Source organism: Leucopleurus acutus, assembly GCF_964270905.1.
Source record: "Leucopleurus acutus genome assembly, chromosome: 19".
Lineage (NCBI taxonomy): Eukaryota > Metazoa > Chordata > Mammalia > Artiodactyla > Delphinidae > Leucopleurus > Leucopleurus acutus.
This window is the reverse complement of record NC_139161.1, coordinates 18,708,469-18,733,610: the sequence shown is the minus strand read 5'-3', so window position 1 is coordinate 18,733,610 and position 25,142 is coordinate 18,708,469. Positions and strand designations below refer to the sequence as shown.

At 40.4% G+C, this 25,142-nt stretch overlaps 1 protein-coding gene across 29 annotated transcripts in view; it reads right to left on the bottom strand.

The window, feature by feature from the left end:
* The window catches only part of BRCA1 (BRCA1 DNA repair associated), a gene marked incomplete at its 3' end in the record, with an annotated part of 61,661 nt that extends 36,585 nt beyond the window's left edge, over positions 1-25,076 (bottom strand). For 8 of the 29 annotated variants that reach the window (XM_082861107.1, XM_082861118.1, XM_082861122.1 and 5 more), the window contains exons 1-8: positions 24,969-25,076; positions 17,243-17,296; positions 8,584-8,661; positions 7,537-7,625; positions 6,373-6,512; positions 4,399-4,504; positions 3,408-3,453; positions 986-1,062 (exon numbers count right to left, since the gene is read on the bottom strand). In XM_082861107.1, the coding sequence (XP_082717233.1) occupies positions 986-1,062; positions 3,408-3,453; positions 4,399-4,504; positions 6,373-6,512; positions 7,537-7,625; positions 8,584-8,661; positions 17,243-17,296; positions 24,969-25,048 (670 nt within the window). In that variant the 5' untranslated portion in view covers positions 25,049-25,076. The remainder of the gene's footprint in view (positions 1-985; positions 1,063-3,407; positions 3,454-4,398; positions 4,505-6,372; positions 6,513-7,536; positions 7,626-8,583; positions 8,662-17,242; positions 17,297-24,968) is intronic. The other 21 variants (XM_082861117.1, XM_082861096.1, XM_082861120.1 and 18 more) reach the window with 7 other exon arrangements.
* Between the last annotated feature and the right edge of the window lie 66 nt (positions 25,077-25,142).

Genomic DNA, 25,142 nt, shown 5'->3' with positions numbered 1-25,142 from the left:
CTCAATTCCTATGTATCTAGACTCTCATTATTTCCACTCAAAATAATTAGAGTTTTCATTTCAGAATTCTCCCTACTCATAAACCATACCTCCTATTTTGCTAAACTCTAACAGTGAATTAAAAGCACAGTTTGAGACTCACAGACATGGAGAACAGACATGTGGTTGCTAAGGGGGAGGGAAGGTGGGGGGAGAGATGAAGGGGGAGTTTGGGGTTAGCAGATGCAAACTAGTATATATAGAATGGATAAATAATACGATCCTACTGTATAGCACAGGGAACTATATTCAATATCCTGTGATAAACCATAATGGAAAATAATATTACAAAACATGTATATATGTGTAAAACTGAATCACTTTGCTGTACAGCAGAAAACACAATATTGTAAATCAACTCTACTTCAATCAAAAAAAAAAAAAAGCACAGTTTGGGCATCAGACATATAGTGCTTCTGTTCTATCTTCAGACTCATACTCCCTCTATCTAAATACCAGTATGCAAAGTATGAAATAAAAACACAGCAGTTAAAAGTAAAGGCAGGGCTTCCCTGGTGGCGCAGTGGTTGAGGGTCCGCCTGCCGACGCAGGGGACACGGGTTCATGCCCTGGTCTGGGAAGATCCCACATGCCGTGGAGCGGCTGGGCCCGTGAGCCATGGCCGCTGAGCCTGCGCGTCCGGAGCCTGTGCTCCGCAACAGGAGAGGCCACAACAGTGAGAGGCCCGCGTACCGCAAAAAAGAAAAAAAAAAAAAAAAAAAAGTAAAGGCAACAACCAATTACATAGGGTACTATTATAACCATATCAGTCTAGTGTCATTGTCAGGCTGTACCATGACATCTGAGAAAGAACGATATTCTAACTCTGCCAAGAAATGTTGTGAATTATAAACGTCCCAAATGGTTCTTCACAATAATCTAATTACAGTACCGCATCTACCTATTCTTTCCTTAGTGCCCGTTAAGTTGGAAGACTTGCCATTACCCTTTTTTGCACGATTCAAACTGGCTTCAGCCTTGGCTCCTTGAGGGGTGATTTCTAACAATTCATGGTCTCCTACACTATAGGGAAAAGACAGAAGCCTTAGTGAGAAACAGTGGTTTATATGCGCAAATAGCTGTCACATGATCAAGTATTTTAGCTCCTCTAGGTAGGGTTGCAATAAGGGTTATCAATTTGATTCACTTTTTGAAATCTGTGCTTTAGTAACTTCTAGTCAAAATGAAACGGTCAAAGACTGAGAACATACAGTCACAAAAATCACAGCAGTAATATAGAACATTGCTTTATGGACATACAAATGAGAACTAAAATTTAAATGATGGCCAAATAATAGCTAAAAGACAGTAAAGAGAAAACCAACAAAACTTAAAATATATCTTAATGAGAATACAAGTACAAAGTTATCTAAACAAAGGGAGCACTGGGATGGAACAGACATTCCAATAGAATGCAAAAGCACGCCACTTTGCAGCACTGCCTTCTGTGCTTCTTTCCAGGCTAAAAACCATTTTCTCCCAATTGAGAGATCAGGAAAAAGTAATTTGCAAACAAAATCTGATTGGCAATGACACCATCACAGATCTTAGGGTCAAGCAATAATTCCTAACGAAAGCAATTTGACAACCCAGTTGGGGGCTGCTTGTAGATTATGGTTTAATTTATGTAGACAAAGTTTGAGTTACAGACGGAATTAAGGAACAGAGGAAGGAAAGAACTGAAAACTGAGTACTCTAATGTTTTCAACAGCCACAATTATCACTGAGTCAACACTATCATACACGACGAACTAAGCTAGGGCACAACCATCTGCTGGAAGCAAGTCTGTGCATAGTTCTACTGTTACTTTAAACTCTTTCAAACTCTTTACTAAGAAACCAACCAGCGAAGCAAAAAGGATATTTTCTGGACTTCCCTGGTGGTGCAATGGTTAAGAATCCGCCTGCCGAAGACCTAAATAGACATTTCTCCAAAGAAGATATACAAACTGCCAACAAACACATGAAAGAATGCTCAACGTCATTAATCATTAGAGAAATGAAAATCAAAACTACAATGAGGTATCATCTCACACCAGTCAGAATGGCCATCATCAAAAAATCTACAAACAATAAATGCTGGAGAGGGTGTGGAGAAAAGGGAACACTTGTGCACTGCTGGTGAGAATGTGAATTGGTACAGCCACTATGGAGAACAGTATGGAGGTTCCTTAAAAAACTACAAATAGAACTACCATATGACCCAGCAATCCCACTACTGGGCATATACCCTGAGAAACCATAATTCAAAAAGAGTCATGTACCAAAATGTTCATTGCAGCTCTATTTACAATAGCCCAGAGATGGAAACAACCTAAGTACCCATCATCGGATGAATGGATAAAGAAGATGTGGCACATATATACAATGGAATATTACTCAGCCATAAAAAGAAACAAAATTGAGCTATTTGTAACAAGGTGGATAGACCTAGAGTCTGTCATACAGAGTGAAGTAAGTCAGAAAGAGAAAGACAAATACCATATGCTAACACATATATATGGAATTTAAGAAAAAAAAATGTCATGAAGAACCTAGGGATAAGACAGGAATAAAGACACAGACATACTAGAGAATGGACTTGAGGATATGGAGAGAGGGAAGGGTAAGCTGTGACAAAGCGAGAGAGAGGCATGGACATATATACACTACCAAACGTAAGGTAGATAGCTAGTGGGAAGCAGCTGCATAGCACAGGGAGATCAGCTCGGTGTTTTGTGACTGCCTGGAGGGGTGGGATAGGGAGGGTGGGAGGGAGGGAGACGCAAGAGGAAAAAGATATGGGAACATATGTATGTGTATAACTGATTCACTTTGTTATAAAGCAGAAACTAACACACCATTGTAAAGCAATTATACCCCAATAAAGATGTTAAAAAAAAAGAATCCGCCTGCCAATGCAGGGGACACGGGTTCGAGCCCTGGTCCGGGAAGATCCCACATGCCACTGAGCAGCTAAGCCCGTGTGCCACAACTGTTGAGCCTGTGCTCTAGAGCCCGTGAGCCACAACTACTGAACCCGTATGCCACAACTACTGAAGCCTGCGCACCTAGAGCCCGTGCTCTGCAACAAGAGAAGCCACCGCCATGAGAAGCCCGCGCACTGCACTGAAGAGTAGCCCCCGCTCGCAGCAACTAGAGAAAGTCCGTGCGCAGCAACAAAGAACCAATGCAACCAAAAACAAACAAACAAATAAATAAATATTTTAAAAAAGGATATTTTCTCAGCTATAAAATGAGGAGATTAAAGTAGATGGTCTTTAAGGTCTATTCCAATGCCATGATTCTAACCTAAAGAAATATCAATCCTTAATATTAACTAGATACAAAAATGCCAGCTTCATAGAAAAAGGCTCTCTTTGACTCACCTGAAATAACTGGCCTTATTAACTGTATCTTCAGAAGAATCAGATCCTAAAAAAATTCCCCAAATACCCCCAAATAACAAATCAATAAAAGGATTTTTATTGAAAGGCTTAAACTCAAAAAATACACTTGTTGCAAAACATATCTTCAAGAAATATTTACTGAGCACCCACTACATGGCAGACACAATGATACATGTCAGGCAATACAGAGAAGTGGTCATAAGCACAGGTTTGAATCATGACCCTTTCACTTACTAGCTTTACAACCTTGGCAAAATTTCTTAACCTCTCTGTGCCTTAATTCCCTCATCTGTAAAATAAGTATAATAGTAGTAATCATCTCAGGTTTGTCATGCATCTTAAATGAGTTACACAAGTAAAACACACCAGTGCGTGCACTACAGTAGGTGCTCCTAAATATTCTCTCCTATAATTATTTTGATTATTTTTATGAGGCAATACCTGTTGTCTAGGAACTTATGATCTTAAAAGGGGAAAAGACACAAGAAATTTTGAAAGAATATGACATGTGCTATGTCAAACATTAGTGCTTGGGAGCTCAAAGGAGGGCCGTTCTTTCCAATTATAAATATACTCTAAACGATAAGACATAGAGAGACCTGCTTGAACTGAGCTCAGCTGTTCTTAAGTCTTTCTCGTCTAGTACAAGTTATCTTAGATCCCTCCAAATGCTGTAGCCCACTCATCACATTCTTTCTTAGCCCTACTCTCCATATTTCCAAAGTATATTTACACATACTTATAACCAGACACCCTTTCTTTTGCCCTCTTTACAAAGGAAGGTTCTTCAAGGTGAGACCTGCATCTTTTACATTATTTATAACACATCATAAGGCTAGTAAAATTATTTTATTTTCACTTCCCAGAGCTCCCTGCCACTGTATAAATTGTGACCACGGTTTTTGGTAAAACTCCTAGACAAGGAATCCAGCAACTATTATTCTAAACTTACAAAATCTGAGACTCTTACCCAATTCAATGTAGACGGACTTATTCTGAGGTTGTATCTGCTGCTTTGTCCTCAGAGATCTCACAATTCCAAGGTTAGAGAGCTGGACACTAAGACTGGTTTCCTGCTAAGCAGTAAAGAATGATCAACAAATTGTTGGCCAGTTCTGTGCTTTTTTTTTCTTAACAGAAACTCAAAGCCATGGACAAAACAAATAGACCATTATCAATTAGCTAACATTTATGACACCTCAGAAAAAATATTTCGCAGACTACACACCAGAATGTGTGAGTTTTGTGTGCTTTGAATACTTTTCCCCTCTCTCTGTTGTTCTAAATTTTTCTAAAATAAATATGTATTATCTGTGTAATATTTTTAAAGATAAGGAAAGCATTTTTTTTCTTTTTGGTTTTGTTTTTGTCTTTCTTTCTTTTTTATTTATTTATTTAGTTTTGGCTGCATTGGGTCTTCGTTGCTGCGCTCGGGCTTTCTCTAGTTGCGGTGCGCGGGGGCTACATGGGCTACTCTTCGTTGCGTGTGCAGGCTTCTCATTGTGGCGGCTTCTCCTGTTGCAGAGCACGGGCTCTAGGCGCAGGGGCTTCAGTAGTTGTGGCATGTGGGCTCAGTAGTTGTGGCTCACAGGCTCTAGAGCACAGGCTCAGTAGTTGTGGCACACGAGCTCAGTAGTTGTGGCTCACAGGCTCTGGAGAGCAGGCTCAGTAGTTGTGGTGCACCGGCTTAGTTACTCCGCGGCATGTGGGATCTTCCCGGACCAGAGCTCAAACCCGTGTCCCCTGCATTGGCAGGTGGGTTCTTAACCACCGCACCACCAGGGAAGCCCCAAAGTAAATTTTTAAAAAGGATAAATGAAAATAAAGAAAACCCAGCAATGGGCTTCCCTGGTGGCGCAGTGGTTGAGAGTCTGCCTGCCGATGCAGGGGACACGGGTTTGTGCCCCGGTCCGGGAAGATCCCACATGCTGTGGAGCGGCTGGGCCCGTGAGACATGGCCGCTGAGCCTGCGCGTCCGGAGCCTGTGCTCCGCAACGGGTGAGGCCACCACAGTGAGAGGCCCGTGTACTGCCAAAAAAAAAAAGAAAACCCAGCAAGCCTAAGAATATTCAGTACAGGAGAGAATATTTAGAAACGGGACCTTACTCTGTTGAAGCTTTCCTTCTTCTTTTTAAGCCCTTCAACATCTACCGAAAAGTGAATGCTGGTACTATGAGAACTTTTTTTTTTTAATTAATTAATTAATTTATTTATTTTTGGCTGCATTGGGTCTTTGCTGCGCGTGGGCTTTCTCTAGTTGTAGTGAGCAGGGGCCACTCTTCGCTGTGGTGCCCTGGCTCCTCGTTGCGGTGGCTCCTCCTGTTGTGAAGCACAGGCTCTAGGCTCGCGGGCTCTAGAGTGCAGGCTCAGTAGTTGTGGCTCACTGGCTTAGTTGCTCCACAGCATGTGGGATCTTCCCAGACCTGGGCTCGAACCCATGTCCCCTGCATTGACAGGCAGACTCATACCCACTGCGCCAGAGAACTATCATTTTTAAGATCTTCATTATTCATTCACATATGAATAACAACAGCGCAAATCTCTGCATTTTCTTTGACAATTACACTTTTAACTTGAAGCAATTTTCAAATGTTAGAAACCGATTTTTTTTTCCCAGGCAACTTTTCAGAGGAAATAAAACAGAAGATATGTCCTTGTCCCTGGAGAACTGCCATAAGATGGTTATTTTAAAAACTAGCAAGCTGACCATCAGTGTCCTTGTGTCTATCTTAGACAGATATGAAGAAAAATACGTTCATCAGAATGAACAAAGCACTAAAACCGGGGACCTTCTCTCGTCTCCTCTAACTCTTGTTTGGCCCCTTAATTTACCATCTTCCCTTGTTTACTGACTTTTTATGTAAATCCATAAGCATCTAGCACACTCACCAACTCACAGTGCTCAATAAAGAGATGTTATCAGAATACACAAAAATGGCCTTACCAAGGTAGGATTTTCAGGTTCACTCTGTTGAAGTTTTTTGGCCCGGTTTCGGTAGCCCATACTTTGAATGATAGAAACTTCCTCCTTTAGATGCTCAGAAGAGTTATTTTCCTTTTTTGAAAAGTTATAACTGTTTGCAACTGTGAATTACAAAGGAAAACATTATTTTTGCAGTTAGAAAAAATATTAATTGTAAGCAAAGAACCAAGAGAAAGCCTGTGTATGCTCTTTGTTGTACAATATTAAAACAATGCATTAGGGCTCCCCTGGTGGCGCAGTGGTTGAGAGTCCGCCTGCCGATGCAGGGGACACGGGTTCGTGCCCTGGTCCGGGAGGATCCCACATGCCGCGGAGCGGCTGGGCCCGTGAGCCATGGCCGCTGAGCCTGCGCGTCCGAAGCCTGTGCTCCGTAACGGGAGAGGCCACAACAGTGAGAGGCCCATGTACCGCAAAAAAACAAAAAAACAAAAACAATGCATTAAAGGTTGCCTATACTTTTTAAAAAAATGAACTTCAGAAGTTCTACTCCTAGGAAACGAACACATAGACCAAAGTTATTTCTACTCCTTTTTTCCCTACCTTAATACTAACAAATTTGCCTATTAATACCATATTTCACTGAAACTAAAATACCAGTGATATAAAATGCACCATTATTTTCTGTACCACTAAGAAAGAAAACACTAAATTAAACAATGACACACCATTAATGGTAAACTGCTCCCAATTCTGGAGATGTGCAAATAAAAAACGTGCATATTAGGATGGATAAAATAAGGTGTGAGACCAGTGGGAATGATTTAAAAAATAGATTACAGGGGCTTCCCTGGTGGCGCAGTGGTTGAGAGTCCGCCTGCTAATGCAGGGGACACGGGTTCGTGCCCTGGTCCGGGAAGATCCCACATGCCGCGGAGCGGCTGGGCCCATGAGCCATGGCCGCTGAGCCTGCGCGTCCGGAGCCTATGCTCCGCAACGGGAGAGGCCACAACAGTGAGAGGCCCACGAACCGGAGGAAAAAAAAAAAAAAAAAAGATTACAGATACAGAGCTAAAGTTAACCTAGACCAAAAGGTCTTACCACCTATTCAAATAAAATAATTCCACCAACTTCCATTTTAATAGATGGCCACTTGAGCATTGGCCCCTGGGGTTATGCAACACTTACTCTGCAATCCTGTGTCAAGCTCAAAAGCATGAATGATCTTCAATAGCTCTTCAACAAGCTGACTAAATCTTGTACTTTCTTGTAGGCTTCTGAAAGTAAATTGTTTGAAAGACACACTTAGCAAAAGATTACCAACTTTTTAAGGACACTAAAATAAGGAAAGACATGTGAACAAATAAAAAAAGAAGTAGCAACAGTTAAAAAAAAAAAACTATATGGAAAGAACAGAGCTATTAGGGACATTACACTAATCAAAACATCACTGACAGCAGAATAAACCACATAGCATATTGATTGTTTTTATAATTATTTTTGGCCATTCAAACTTACCAAAAGCCTATAATTATCTAAAATAATAGTACTTTGAATCCACAGTAGATATAAATCCACTGCATAGAGAACTTATTATTCTTAACATCTGAATCCCATCCACCCAAAGTGCCACTTCTAGCTCTCAGGGATTTCTGCCAAATGATGATTACATTATTTCAAAATCACAGATAGATAACAATGTCCAAAGAGAGATTTTGGTTTAGGACAGTTGTAGGACAATATAATTTATTTATTCATTTACATATCTGAGTGACTACTATGTGTCAAACATTGGAAAAACAGTGTTGACTGAGACAAAGCCAGTGCCCTAATAGAACTTACATCCTGGCCAGAGGGACACACAATGTATAAATGCATTGCATATGTGTTTGTGTAAATAAGTAGAAATATATGCAAGGAAGAAAAATAAAAGCAGGATCAGGACAATGGGGGCAGGGTGGTACAGTCCTATATTAGATAAGACTGCAAGTTCTTGCATCATATAGAAGGATTAGAAAAAGGCAATGAATTGCTAGTACCTGTATAAGGCAGATGTACTGTAAAATTTTCAGAAAAATGACTTTAGAAATAATTTACCCTGTCAGCTAAACACCCTTTTTTATATGTTTTTCTACTGATGAGTGGTTTGATAGGAATACCAGCTATGTTATTAAGGAATTTCTACTTTTTCCTGTTGTTGTCACTTCCAACCTCCCAACTACCCAAATTATATACCTTTTGGTTATATGATTCTTACACAAAGGACACTGTGAAGGCCCTTTCTTCTGGTTGAGAAGTTTCAGCATACAAAATCTATACATTTTAAAGAATGAAAAGAACAACTCAAGTTACATTTTTTTTTTTGCAGAGAGAATATTCAAAAAGCAAGTAGCCATGAAAAGATAGTCTCACAACTGCCCTTAAGAGCCATTTTAAAGGTAATGGCAGGTGAATTACAACCAATGGCCTTCTTTAATTGTTTTTAGATGCTGTAAAATCAGAAAACAAACTATATAAGCAAAGATCTATGAAAACTGAACTTACATGCATATGGCTTACTATTATGATCAAATAAAACTTATTAAAAGTTAATATGGCATATTTAATGATATACTCATAATTATTTCATGCTGCATAATCAGACATAAATGGTAAGTGGTTCAAGTAAAATGATTATAATTAGTTTAAAAACTCAGCACCTCAATACAAAAGTTACAGTAATCAAGACAGCATGATACTAGCATAAGGATAAACATATACATAAATGGAATAGAATGAGAGTACAAACATACATCTATGCTATTGTTGATTTTCAACAATAGCACCAAGACAATTAAATGGAAAAGGAATAATCTTATCAACAAATAGTGCTGGGACAGCTAGATATCCACATGCAAAAAAATGAAGATAGACTCTTACCTCACACAATACAGAAAAATTAACTCAAAATGGATCACAGAACTAAATGTAAGAACTAAAACTATAAATGTCTGTGACCATGGGTTAAGCTATGATTTCATAAATAAATAAATGGCAAAAACACAAGCAACCAAAGAAAAAATGGGTACACTAGACTACATCAAACTTAAAAACTTTGGTGCTACAAATAATACTATGAAGAAAGTGAAGGGACAATCCACAGAATGAGAGAAAATATCTGCTAATCATATATCTGATAAGGGACTTGTATCCAGAATATATGAAGAACTCTTAAAATTCAATAAAAAAGAAATAACCCAATTAAAAAATGGGCAAAGGATATGAAGAACTATATTTTCCAAAGGAGATATACAAATGGTCAATAAGCACAGGAAAAGATGCTCGATATCATTTGTCATTAGGAAAAAGGAAATCAAAGCCACAATGAGATGCCACTTCATGCCCACTATGATGGCCCTAATTAAAAAGACAGATAATAATAAGTATTGGCGAAGATGTGGAGCAACTGAAATCCTCATTCATTGCTGGTGGAAATATAAAACAACGCAGTCACTTCGGAAAACTGTTCGGCAGTTCGTCAGGATGTTAAACAAAGAGTTACCATAAGACTCTGCAATTCTACTCCTAGGTTTCTTTCCAGGAGAAATGAAAACATAAGTCCACATAAAACTTGTACACAGGACTTCCCTGGTGGCACAGTGGTTGAGAATCTGCCTGCTGATACAGGGGACACGGGTTTGAGCCCTGGTCCAGGAAGATCCCACATGCCACAGAGCAACTAACCCCGTGCACCACAACTACTGAGCCCACATGCCACAACTACTGAAGCCCGGGCGCCTAGAGCCCATGCTCCGCAACGAGAAGCCACCGCAATGAGAAGCCCATGCGCCGCAACGAAGAGTAGCCCCCCCCCCCGCTCACCACAACTAGAGAAAGCCCACGCACAGCAACGAAGACCCAACGCAGCCATAAATAAATACATAAAATAAAATAAAATGAAATAAAATAAAAAACAAAACAAAACCCCTCAAGGCTGGAAGAAAACATGCTCCTTTTTATATTCACAATGCCCAACAGAGTATCTGGCATAACCACACTGCTCACTAGACATCTAAGGAATGAAGAAGGCTCATTCAGGGTTTTAGAATGGCTTTGGATAAAGAACAATTTTGTTGTTTGTCTCAGACGCTGAATATGGCTAAGAAGACTTGAAGATCATATGCAACATGTTCAGAGTCAGCTTCCTTTTTTTTTAATAAATATTTTAACATTTATTTATTTAGGCTGCGCCGGGTCTTAGCTGCAGCATGCGGGCTTCTTAGCTGCAGCATGTGGGCTTCTTAGCTGCAGCATGCTGACTCTTAGTTGTGGCATGCGGACCCTTAGTTCTGGAATGCATGAGGGATTCTAGTTCCTCAACCAGGGATCGAACCCGGGCCCCCTGCATTGGAAGCACGGAGTTTTACCCACTGAACCACTAGGGAAGTCCTGAGTCAGCTTCCTTAAGAAAGGAAAATACTGCTCCCATTGGCTGGTGGTGTCCATGAAAATCAACATTCCCTTAGGAAGAAGACAAAAGAAGACTCAAAAGAGAGGTAGAATGGAAAAAAGGGAAGAGGGCAGAAATAGCTGTGGTGATGATTATTAAAAGCAGTGATTCACACTGATACAACCAATATTTACTACATGTCCAGTATTGTTCTAGATGCAAGAAATTCAGTGGAAAAGGAAAACAAAATCCCTGCTATCATAAAGGACATAATATTATGGCAAGGGAGGTGACTGGGGAAGGGAGTAGAGAAGATACCGACATTGAAGAGAGCCAGGAAAGAAGATTTAGGGAGCTGAAAAGGCAGTGGGAATGGTGAGCCAGCAGACACTTAGAGAGCACTTTTTACTGGCCAGGTCCTTTAACATGCATTGTTCTCTCTGTCTACACAACCCTGAAGTATTACCTTTATTTTACAGTAGAGACTTGTCCCAGATCATACAGTAATCAAGTAACTAGTAAAGGTGATATTGGATCTAGAATTGAACTGTAGCAAAGCCCATGGTTTTTCCACCAGAGAAAGTAAATGTAGGTAGGTTTGGTCAAGGAGACCCAGGGGTCCTTCTTCACTTATATAGTTGCTTGAACTACCACATTGCACTTGACAACAATTCTATAGTTTAGGGGACAGGGGTATCAAAAAGCTACCTGCTCTGTATATAAAGCCCATTTAAACATTTATTTATTTATTTGGTGGTGCTGGGTCTTAGTTGTGGCATGGGGGATCTTCGTTGCCATGTGCGGGACCTCTGTTGTGGCATGTGGTATCTTTAGTTGCAGCATGCGGGAGGCATGCGGGATCTAGTTCCCTGACCAGGGATCGAACCTGGGCCCCCTGCATTGGGAGCACAGAGTCCTAACCACTGGACCCAGAGAAGTCCCATAAAGTCCATAAAGAGCCACATAATAGAGGCTACCACTCCTTGAGAAGATGCAAATACTACCTGCACTCTACCATAATGGCTCTAGGAGGCATCAATGCATCACACTGGCAAATGGCACAATTCAACAATTCAGAGTAGAGGTAGCGATTAGGTAATTCCCTAAACATAGTACTGCAGAATACAGCAGCTAAGATATTGCGTGATAAGCCAAGCTATAGATGTTGCAGCCTGTACAATAATTACATAAGTAACACAGGAGAACCAGATACGTAGAAATCAACCAAGATATTATGAGTTCCAATCTTTCTTTATGCTAGAAAAGAACAGACTCATAAAGGTTATTAACTAAACTCAAAAGAGAAAATGAACTTGTACATGACTGAGCTAAGGAAAATACTGACAGATCAACAGAACAGTGGCATGTTTTTCAGGGCTCAGAAGAATTTATTAAACTCTGTTTTAGAGCCCTGGGTAATCTATGTGATGCACTAATTAAATGAAAACACATACACAAGTTCTACATAAGGTTCTTAGTGAAAAGGTCTAAGAAAAGTTTTGGGATTCTTGGGTTTCTAAAGCCCAATGGTTAAGGAAAGGCATTTTTAAAGACAATGCAGTATGCTTTCTAAAGGGCAGCTTCAGCTTTTTAAGAAAACGCTGATGGAGAATAGTAAAATCACAGTGCCACAAACAATCTTGGGGGACTTTTCAGAGTACTCATTTTTGAGCACATCTACACCCTGCACAGTTTAACAAGTTATGGAAACTCATCTAATTTTGAGTTGCTTGTCCAAGTCTATCCTGGCAGGAAGCAATGAATTAATAGTTCTAACTATAGGCAAAATAAAGGCAAGCTGACTTTTGGCTACCTTCAGTTATACTGGGTGCCCTGGCTTACTAACAACAGAGCTAAGATAATAGACAAATACGGTATCTTGTTAAAGGAAATAAAGACCCTGAGAGCTCCACAGCTTAGCATCTCAGCATCCACTTATGTTGCTGGTCCCACCAAACCTTGTCAGTTTGTATAAATAAGGTTCTGTTTTCTTTTCTTTTAAATTTTATTTATTTTTGGCTGTGTTGGGTCTTTGTTGCTGTGCGCAGGCTTTCTCTAATTGTGGCAAGCGGGGGCTACTCTTCATTGCAGTGCATGGGCTTCTCATTGCAGTGGCTTCTCTTGTTGTGGAGCACGGGCTCTAGGCGTGTAGGCTTCAGTAATTGTGGCACATGGGCTCAGTAGTCGTGGCGCATGGGCTTACTTGCTCCATGGCATGTGTGATCTTCCCAGACCAGGGCTCAAACCCGTGTGCCCTGCATTGGCAGGCCGATTCTTAACCACTGTGCCACCAGAGAAGTCCTAAGGCTCTGGGTTTTTTTTGTTTTTTTTTTTTTTTTGCAGTATGCGGGCCTCTCACTATTGTGGCCTCTCCAGTTGCGGAGCACAGACTCCGGACGTACAGGCTCAGCAGCCATGGCTCACGGGTCTAGCCACTCCGCGGCATGTGGGATCTTCCCGGACCGGGGCACGAACCCGTGTCCCCTGCATCGGCAGGCGGACTCTCAACCACTGTGCCACCAGGGAAGCCCCAAGGCTCTGTTTTTTTAATCAAACCTCTGGTTTGTACTTTAGTTCCAACAATTAAGAAGCTATCTTTTTTTAAATTTTTATTGGAGTAGAGTTGATTTACAGTGTTGTGTTAGTTTCAGGTGTACAGTAAAGTGAATCAGTTATACATATATCCACTCTTTTTTAGATTCTTTTCCCATATAGGCCATTACAGAGTATTGAGTAGAGTTCCCTGTGCTATACAGTAGGTCCTTATTAGTTATCTATTTTATATATAGTAGTGTGTATATGTCAAGCCCAATCTTCCAATTTATCCCTCCCCGACCAAGAAGCTATCTTGAGCTCTTCATCTGGAAGATTCTGCCTAGTTTCCTTGCCCAGTATCCCAGTCCCCTGAGTCAAGGCTCTTGTCTCCTAGGGATGAGAATCTTACCACTAACCCTCAGCCTCCTATGGCTGGGTCCCTGCTACTTTTCTTCCCTTATAACTACCACCTGAACTTCTCATTTCTGCTGCTAGACTCCTGAGAGACTATGTTCAATCTACTTGCTGGATTATCCATCTCTTGCCTATTTCTGGACCTCTGACATACCGACCTACTACTAGATTACAGAATTCCCTGGTGTCATGATCTAATGTATCCAGCCGTGAAACGTCCCCAACACTGATTCACCACTTATCTGGATCTCCTCAGTTAAATGACCCCAAGACTTGCCTTATTTGGTCTATCTGGTCTTTAAACCTCAGCCTTCCTTGGTCTAGTCCCTCTTAGTATCCTCCATATAAGTGTATAGAAAGGTTATCATTCCAGAGCACTGCTTCTCAAACTTTAATGTGCATAAGAATCTCCTGGGGATCCTGTTAAAATGCAGATTCTGATTCAGCAGGTTTGGGGTAGGGCTGAGATTCTAGGAAGTTCCCATGTGATGTGGTTGCTACAGACCCATGAGTCCCACTTTGAGTAGTTAGTTTCTAGAGCTGTGTTGTCCAATACAGCTGCCACATGTGGCTATTGAGCACTTGAAACATGGCTAGTCTGAGCTAAAATGTACTGTAAGTATGGAAAAACACAAGCTTTCAGAGACTTACTACAAAAAAAGAATGTCAAGGGCTTCCCTGGTGGCGCAGTGGTTGAGAGTCCGCCTGCCGATGCAGGGGATGCGGGTTCGTGCCCCGGTCCGGGAAGATCCCACATGCCGCGGAGCAGCTAGGCCCATGCGCCATGGCCGGTGAGCCTGCGCGTCCAGAGCCTGTGCTCCACAACAGGAGAGGCCACAACAGTGAGAGGCCCGCATACAGCAAAAAAAAAAAAAAAAAAAGAATGTCAAATATCTCATTAATATTTTTATATTTTGAAATGATAAAATTTTAGCCATAATTGGATTAAAAATATATAACTATATTAATTTCACCTTTAAAAAAACCTTTTGGTAAGTAATGTGGCTACTAGAAAATTTAAGTTATTTTATATGGCTCAGATTATATCTCTTTGGACAATGTGGTCTAGATCTTTCAAAAAGTATTACACATTTCATCTGTTGTTCGGAAACTGCAAGCTAATGCATGAACGGCCTAAGTAATATTTTCTAAACTGGTACCATTGTACTTTTTGTATATCTCATGAAAGATTTCAGAACTACAGGCTTACTCCAGTCAATAAAGCTGCGTTATTGTTAGCAATGAGAGTCCACCTTGAGAAAATACAATTAATGCTTGGGGGCATTTTTCTGAACTTTCTTATCATATAGATCAAGGTGTTATTCAGACTATAAAGGTATTACAGAAGATATTTCATGAAAAAGTTGATCTATCACACAGGCATTATACTAAACTTTTAATTCTAACTTATCACTTAAAATATGGCTGGCTAGGGCTTCCCTGGTGACGCAGTGGTTGAGAGTCTGCCTGCCGATGCGGGGGACACGGGTTCGTGCCCTGGTCCGGGAGGATCCCACATGCCGCAGAGCGGCTGGCTCCGTGAGCCATGGCCGCTGAGCCTGCGCGTGCGGAGCCTGTGCTCCGCAACGGGAAAGGCCACAACAGTGAGAGGCCCGCGTACCGCAAAAAATATATATATATATATGGCTGGCTATTCTGCTTTTCCTATCCTCCATGTTAGGAATTGCAAGCCTTTTTCACTCTCCTCCAGTTGCCAACTTTAACCTTCTCAATCTCAACAGATGTCTTTACCTCCAACTTCACTGAATAACAACTATTTCTCTTTCTAGCATCCATTTTCTAGTTCCAATCCCTCTGCCTCCTCTTGGATCTTTCTCTCTTGCAAATATCATCTCCCCTCTGAGGGCTCCTTCCTTTTGTAATACAACTTCTCTCTATATATGAAAAGTTAGTTTCTTTTTCCTGAACATATTCTTTCTTCTCTTCATACCTTTGCTCATATTATTTCCTCTGCCTGTAAAACTGCCTTCTTCCACAAGCTCTCAAAGTAATGAATGTTCATAATTTAATCTTCTTTACACACTATAATACCATATACTCATTATTCAAGGTGACAGGAAAGCATACAGTACATTTCAGAAAGATTCTTGTCAAGAAACAGTGAAAGTCCCAGCATTTAAAAGGTTAGTCTTCAGCTATCTGTAACCTTTTAAATAGGGGGACTTTAAAATTTTGTTTTATAAAGGTACTGATCTACAAAGAAAATGGCCCTATACCACAGACAGTTTGAGAAGCTTCCCTCTAGAGGCCACAAAACTAAAAATTCTTGAAGGAGAGATAAAGCCATGCTGCCATGACACCTGACCAGGAAGAAGGGCCTGAAGAATGAGAAGGAAATTGTTGGGAACAGATCTAGGCCAGTGGGGTGACCTGGAAAAGGGGTGAGAGACAGTGGAAATGGGCTCTGGATCCTTGTTGGGACAGATAAATAGCAAAAAGGTAAAATTCAGAGGAAGGAAGGGGCTGGCCAGCTGGCAGACTTGTGCTCAAAGGATATCACTCCAAAGGGAACAGGTTTCCTCCAGCTTCAGCCAGCCCTCATTATCCTTAATGCAGAAGCTTTTCATGTTTTTTAGGTTACAGAAACGTTCCAAGCTGATGAAAATTATGAACTGTCTTCCCAGAAAACTGCACAGGCCCATAGTTTTTAATACAATTGAACTTAAAATTCAATATAATTCTAGGAAATTCATGAAAACCATTCATGAATCCCAAGTTACAAACTCTTGAATCTAAAAATTCCTTAGAGGATACATAAGAAATTGATAATTGTGGTTTTTTTCTGGGGAGGGAAGGGAGAGGCAGGGGTTTGAGGTAGGAGGGAAAAATATTTTGCATCATATATGCTAGTAAACTCATTACCATTGACATGGCTTACCTTTTCAATTAAAAAAGAAAAAAATGCTTAAAAAGAAATAAGTTGGCATTCAGGGCGAGCCTCAGTCATAGCTTAACATCAAGGAAAGGAGAAAACCCCCTGTTCCACAACATTATCTACCAAACTTTTTCTGAAATTCTTCCATCAAGAAACATATCCATTTCAAAGGGCAAAATCCTTAAAAATGTAAATATAACTTGAATCATTGGTATGAATGAATTTCAGCCTAAATATAAACTGATATCAGGTCCTTTCCTATTTTCACAAGGATTATGAAGCAGGTAAACACTGAACCTTAGAGGGCAGAGAGCAGAAGGACATGCAGAAATGAACAGAAAGGAGAAACTGGGACAGTTGAAACATAATTTGCTTATTTCGTAACTGCTTGCAATCTGCTTTCACCCATGGACACAAAAAACAAACAGCTGTTCAAAGTGATTTCATATCCCACTAGATAAATATGCCAATATTTTACCACAAACTATCGCTACAAAAACTTACGATTCTTTTTCACATAACTGAAGAAGCTAAAGCTTTAATAAAGCTAGGTGTTTCCTGTGTTATGAAGGATAAGCACAAAAGCTAATAATGGAGCCACATAAAACATTCAAACTTACTTGCAAAATATGTGATCACACTTTGTGGAAACAGGCTCTTTGATCAACTCCAGACTAGAAGGGTAGGGGAAAAAACAGAAAATAAAAGAAATGAGGTTCAATAATTCATTTAAAAGTAAATGAATAATTAATAAAGAAGTTCAATTTTAAGCTGCTATAACCGAGTCAAAGTAAGGCTTTAAGTTCATTCAATAAATATTTATTAAATGTCTGCTGTACTAGGAACCAAAAATACAGCAGAGAATATGATCCTTACCCTCAATGAGCTTTCAGACATCAAAACAGAATATATCATTCTTTTCTATATTCTATGTTATCTTTAGCATTTAAAAAATTAGCTGATATTATTTCATATTAGTTTTCACTGATACCTTTTTTGAGCTATCATTGTGGGTGCACATCCTATATGTTAACTAAACTTTAAGCTCCACAAAGACAAAAACTTCTTGTATTTCTTTTGAATTCCCTCATAGCACTTTTTTGGCATGTGATTGTCTTTTTATTTTTTCTTTCTTTCTTTTTTTTTTTTTTTTTTTTTTGGTGGTACGCAGGCCTCTCACTGTTGTGGCCTCTCTCGTTGTGGAGCACAGGCTCCGGACATGCAGGCTCAGCGGCCATGGCTCACGGGCCCAGCCGCTCCGCGGCATGTGGGATCTTCCCGGACTGGGGCAAGAACCCGCGTCCCCTGCATCGGCAGGCAGACTCTCAACCACTGCGCCACCAGGGAAGCCCCTACTTTTTATTTCTTAATATGGAAGGCATAAAGCATTTACACAAATAAAACAGTAAAATGAACTCCATGTACCATAACCCAATTTCAGCAATTATCAGCTCACAGCCAATTTATTTCATCCATACCAAAATCCACTCAAAGCCAAGATTATTTTAAAATAAATCCCAGGGGATTTCCCTGGTGGTCCCGGGAGTAAGACTCCACACTCCCAATGCAGGGGGCCCACGTTCAATCCCTGGTGGGGAACTAGATCCCACATGCATGCCGCGACTAAGAACCTGCATGCCACAACTAAAAAGATCCCGCATGCCACAACGAAGATCCCACGTGCCGCAACTAAGCCCCGACGCAGCCAAAATAAATAAAATAAATAAATATTTTTAAAAATCCCAGCTGTCATAGCATTTCATCTATAAGTATTGCAGAATATATCTTTCAAAGATAAAGACTTTTTTAGTTTAACCATGAAACCATTATTACTCCTAAAAAATAATTTCCCTAGGGCTTCCCTGGTGGCGCAGTGGTTGAGAGTCCGTCTGCCGATGCTGGGGACACGGGTTCATGCCCCAGTCCGGGAAGATCCCACATGCTGTGTAGCGGCCTGGCCCGTGAGCCATGGCCGCTGAGCCTGCGCGTCCGGAGCCTGTGCTCCACAACGGGAGAGGCGACAACAGTGAGAGGCCCGCGTACCGCAAAAAAATAATAATAATAATAAATAATAATAATAATTTCCCTAGTATCATCTAATATACAACTAATGTTCCAATTTCCCTGTCTCATAAAAATTTAATAATTAAATTCATTTAAATCAGGATCCAAATAAGATCCACACATTGCATTTGGTTGATATATCTCAAGTCTCTTTCACAGATTTCTCCTCTTTTTTTACCTCGTCATTTAAAAAACTACGTCATTTGACCTCCAGAATTTCCCACATTCTAGATTTTGCTGATTATAACCCTATGATGTGGTTTAACTTGTCCCTCTAACCTCTATTTCCTGTAAACTAGACCTACAGGCAGAGTCAAAATTGGGTTCAATTTTTTGGCAAGAACACTTTACAGATGGTTCTGTGTACTTTTATTACATCACTTCAGGAGGTACATGATGTTTGGTTTGTGATTACTTTGTAAGAACAGTGTAATAAGTACTCACTGAAAAAATTGAGAAAATAATAAACTTAGAAAAATATTAAAATCGCCAGAAAAGAAAATACATCACTCAAATTCTCATCCCTACCCATCTAACCACAAAATCTCAAGACCCTCCTGAGATTAATTCATTTACTAATATAACAAGTATTTATTGTGCATCTACTATGTGCAAGCACTGCTCTTGGAGATGCAAATACAGCAGCAAACAAAATAAAGCCTGCCCTCACAGAACTTACATTCTAGTTGTGGTAGGCAGTTGATTGAGAAACAAACATATATGGGAATAAGTGCTAAAAAGAAAAATAAAGCAAGGTAAGGGGACAGGAAGTGCAGTGTATGGGGAGAAGGGTATATACAGGGTAGTCAGGAAAGGCCTCACTGAGAAGGTGACACTGGCAGACAGCTGAGCAATGTGAGGAAACAAGCTGTGCAACAGTTGGGGGAAGAACATTCCAGCAGAGGGAGCAGAAAAGACAGACTCTGAGCAGGACCATGTCCAGGGTTTTTGAAGGACACCGAGTAGGCCAAGGTCTAGGATGAATAATCAAGGGGGAGGTACTAGTACAAGAGGTCAGAGAGGTAGGTGGGAGCCTGAGCATGCAGGAACCAACAGGCTATTTTAAGTCTTCAGTGTTTATTCTGAATGAGAGTTCCAGAAACTGATTCTTGGTAAAGTTCAGGCAAGACATCAAAGAACAGGTAACCAGTGTATGTGATAGGAATGTGGTTCATTAAATGTTTAACTCTTTAGAAAAGGATCACAAGAAAAGCTGGGGGACAATAGCCTCCTTATGAAGGGTTTGGTAACACAACTCTCGCAATCATGGGGTTTCTGACGCAGCACAGGGCAATGAAAAGAAAAATACCAGAGTAAGTCAGAAGACTGGGTTTCTACTACAGTTCTCTTTGTTAGCAGAGTGATCTCAGGCCAACCACTCTACCTGAACCTCAGTTTCCTTCTCGGTCACCCACTCTACCAGTCTCTTGAGGCTATTCTGAGAATAAAATTAAATGCTACTTGGGAAAATGTTTACAACCTGAGATGACTTGTACCAATGTTAGTATTATTATTGGGACTGAAAGTGATTTTAAAAAGAAAAACAAAGAAAACTCTGATTTGTTAGTAAATCACTATTCCTCAGATAGGCTAGACAGCAAAAGAAATTCTCAGTAAAAGAGAAGTTGGATTTAGCTATGATACCAGATGGCTTTCATTCTCACCACTGACTCAATTCTGAGATAATTATATTTCAGTATAGTAATTAAAAACCAAGCTATACAAACATACTGTAAACACAAACTTTGAACAGATGAAAACTCCAATACATAAAAAAGTAATTACTGTTGAAGGAAAAGCTTGAAGAGAGAATGGGAATGAAAAGAAAAAAATTAAAATGTTCTCTTCTAGGTCCTGATGAAAGTAAATGTTTACTATAAAAGTGATTCAGGGACTTCCCTGGTGGCGTAGTGGTTAAGAATCCACCTGCCAATGCAGGGGACATAGGATCGAGTCCTGGTCCGGGAAGATCCCACATGCTACAGAGCAACTAGGCCCGTGCGCCACAACTACTGAGCTTGTGCTCTAGAGCCCGCGAGCCACAACTACTGAAGCCCATGTGCCTGGAGCCCGTGCTTCACAACAAGAGAAGCCACCACAATGAGAAGCCGCACACTGCAATGAAGAGTAATCCCCGCTTGCTGCAACTAGAGAAAGCCAGCACGCAGCAACGAAGACCCAACGCAGCCAAAAATAAATTAATTAATTAATTAAAAAAATAAAAATAGGGCTTCCCTGGTGGCGCAGTGGTTAAGAATCAGCCTGCCAGTACAGGGGAAACAGGTTCAAGCCCTGGTCCGGGAAAATCCCACATGCCGCGGAGCAGCTAAGCCCGTGCACCACAACTACTGAGCCTGTGCTCTAGAGCCCACAAACCACAACTACTGAAGCCTGTGCGCCTAGAGCCTGTGCTCCACAAGAGAAGCCACCGCAATGAGAAGCCCACTCATCGCAATGAAGAGTAGCCCACACTCGCCGCAACTAGAGAAAGCCCGCGCGCAGCAACAAAGACCCAACTCAGCCAAAAATAAATAAATAAATAAATAAATTTATATTGAAAATAAATAAATAAAAATAAAATAAAAGTGACTCAAATATTTTAAACTTTTGAAACCAGGAAATATTTTAGGTCTACTGCATATTTATATTTAGAGCTTCCAACATGGTAAGTGATTGGAGAAAGAAGCTAGGTTAGGTTCAAAAAACAACCACCACCCACTGGGATACACATTTTAGCAAACTCTTTGAAAGTCAAAGAATTTGTATATTCATGTGTAAAGAGTTAGAATGAACTACCAGTTATCAGAAATAAATGCCAATGACTCAGGGGCCAGGAGAAGGAATTTTAGCTTGAGACCTCAAAGAAGCTGGAAACCTACCCTATAGTTACCATAAATAACATTGTTTCCATTCACAGTCAGGAATCATTTAAGACATTAACTGCAAATTGTACTGTTCTAGGCAATGTTAAAAAAAAAAAGTGAACTAGGTATGAGTTTAAGGTTTAACAACCAGGCAGAACAGTCTTAGTTTAAAAAACAGGTCTATTTCTAATAGAAAACAGATTGAGGACTTCCTTGATGGCACAGTGGTTGAGAATCCGCCTGCCAGTTCAGGGGACATGAGTTTGATCCCTGGTCCGGGAGGATCCCACATGCTGTGGGGCAACTAAGCCCGTGCGTCACAACTACTAAGCCTGTGCTCTAGAGCCCGCGAGCCACAACTATGGAGCCCACATGCCACAACTACTGAAGCCTGCATGCTCTAGGGCCTGTGCTCCGCAACAAGAGAAGCCACTGCAATGATAAGCCCGTGCACCGCAAGGAAGAGCAGCCCCCGCTCACCACAACTAGAGAAAGCCTGCGTACAGCAACCAAGACCCAACACAGCCAAAAGAAAAAAAAAGATTGAAAAAATAAATAAATATGGAGCTGGAAAATACACAGTAGTTGACTGAAAATAAAAATTTAACATTAACTTTCATTCTCACATCTCTAATTTTTACGTATCTGAGGTTTTTTTTTTTTTTTTTTTTTGCGGTACGCGGGCCTCTCACTGTTGTGGCCTCTCCCATTGCGGAGCACAGGCTCCGGACGCGCAGGCTCAGCGGCCATGGCTCACGGGCCCAGCCGCTCCGCGGCATGTGGGATCCTCCCGGACCGGGGCATAAACCCGTGTCCCCCGCATCGGCAGGCAGACTCTCAACCACTGCGCCACCAGGGAATCCCCTGTATCTGAGTTTTTTTATTTGATAGTTTACTTTGCCAGAATGAGAAAGAACATTACATTATTATGACTGAGTCCCATGGAAATGTAAAATAAATGGACCCAAATGCCATACTATTAAGGACTTTTTGATCACTCTTTGTAATCATCATGAGTAAGTTTTATGCTTTTTCAAAAGCAATTTTTTTTCCAATTGTCATTTCCTGCTTGCCTGGCTCTGATGTTTCGTAAATTAGGCTGTAAAGCTCATTTAGCTTTGGTTCTTGTTTAGCTGAAATGTTGAGAGGCAGGGGAGCAGAAGGTAGGTTACTTATAAATCTTGTTTCTCTCTGAAAACACAACTTGCATTTTTTAAAATCTTATTTGACTCCAAGTATGAAAAACAACTTTCATGAAGCACAAAGCAAAGGTAAAACTTTTCAGTTTACTTTTTGAATAATACCCACCACTATTACCATGTTAAAAACCACTAAATTATCAAAGAACGAATTTAGTGTATTACTTAATACCTTCAACAAATGTTTACTGAGTGGCTACTATGTCCCAGATACTGTTCTAACTACTGAAAATATGAAGTAAATAAAACAAATAAAAACCTCTGCCCTTGGGAGTTTATAGTCTGTGGGGGTTGAGAAAAAGGATAAATAAATTATACAGAATGTCAGATAGTTTTAAGTTATGTAAAAAATAAGCATTATGGAAACATAGGGGGATAAGGGATGTGTTGAGGGTTGGAGTGTTACAATTTTAAATTGGGATCGTCTGCCTCTTTGAAAGATGGTATTTCAATCAAGATTTGTGAGTTTTTAAAAAAAAAAAAAAAAAAAGATTTGTGAGCCATGCAATTACCAGGGGAAGAATGTTGCAGGCAGAGGGTGTAGCAAGCATAAAAGCTCAGAGGCAGGAGAATATGTCGCATGTCTGAAGAGCAGCGAAGAGGCCAGAATGACCAGAATTAAGAGAACAGAGGGAAGAGGGTAGTCAGTAATCCTCCTAAATTGCCTTTCTGGCTTTTTACCAAGAAATTCTGAGGTATGGTTTTTAATTTATTTTATAGATTTAAGAGATACCATTGAGGTCAGCTAGTGACTACCTGGGGTTCATAACCTTTGTTGTACCATGGACCCCCTTTGGCAGTTGGTAAAGCTCATGAACCCCTTTCTTAGAGCAATGCTTTTAAATATATAAAATACAAAATATAAAATTACATAAGAAACTAATTATATAAGAATACAGTTCTATCTATAGGCCTCCAAGGGTCATGGAGGGTCAGCAAGTTAAGAGCTCCTGAATCCACACAAGATAACTTTCTGGGGTGATGGAAACGTTCTATATCATTCATTCATTCATTCATTCATTCATTTATGGCTGTGTTGGGTCTTCGTTGCTGTGCACAGGCTTTCTCTAGTTGCAGTGAGCGGGGGTTATTCTTTGTTGTGGTGCGTGGGCTTCTCATTGTGGTGGCTTCTCTTGTTGCGGAGCACAGGCTCTAGACGCATGGACTCAGTAGTTGTGGCACGTGGGTTCAGTAGTTGTGGCTTGCGGGCTCTAGAGCTCAGGCTCAGTAGTTGTAGCGCACGGGCTTAGTTGTCTGCGGCTTGTGGGATCTTCCTCGGCCAGGGCTCGAACCTGTGTCCCTTGCATTGGTAGGCAGATTCTTAACCACTGTGCCACCCGGGAAGCCCGGAAATGTTCTATATCTTGACTGGGTTACTCAGATATATATACACTTGCCCAAACTCATAGACTTGTACACTTAAGCTCTCTGCATTTCACTGTATGTAAATTACACCTCAATCTAAAAAAACCTTTACTACTCTAGTCCCCTCCTTATTTTGTAGATGAAGGAAACAAAGGCTCACTCAAAAAGTCTAAGAGGGGCGAGGGGCAGTATAGGGGTTGGGGGTGAGAGGTACAAACTATTAGGTGTAAGATAGGCTACGAGGATGTATTATACAACATGAGGAATATAGCCAATATTTTATAATAACTGTAAATGGAGAGTAACGTTTAAAAATTGTATAAAAAATAAAAATTTTTAAATAAGTGAATAAATCTGGGGGGTGGGGTCAAAGAAACTTGCTAAAGGCTTTGAGGACTCACAGTATTCTTATTTAAATATAGTACAGGGCTAGTTTCAACCAAAGGTTCTCCCAAGACCTACCCACTCACTGACACCGAGCATTTGTGATTTTATTTTGCCATTATTAACTATGTCCATTCCAAGTGATCAAGCTGGTTGTAGAGATGGATGAAATGCCCAAATGCCACTTAAGCCAAACCAGAGCCTTGCCCCAATGTAGAGCCAATCAAGACAGTCTGTGGACATTCAAGACAGGGGACTGTGTGTGTTGAGGTGACACAAAGGGAAGGTTAGAGTGGAGAAAAAGGAGTAATTTCTTATATTCCTAAAGCTCTTCAGTTAAGAAAAGCAGCAACTTTAATAGCTTAATCTTAATAAACATTATAATTTTTTCTCCTTTCTATCTAAGGTCAATTCTATTCATTTGCATCGGATATAAGGAAGAATCTCAAATTAATAAACTCTTGACTTACCAGATTGGACACTCTAAGATTTTCTGCATAGCATTAAGGACATTTTGTACTTCTTCAACGTGATTCGCAGAAAAATCCATTTCTTCCTGTTCCCATGAACTTTAACACATGAACTTAAATATATATGTAAATAAATCACGTTAAAAGGTTTAAAAGCTTGATTTCATTAAGTGC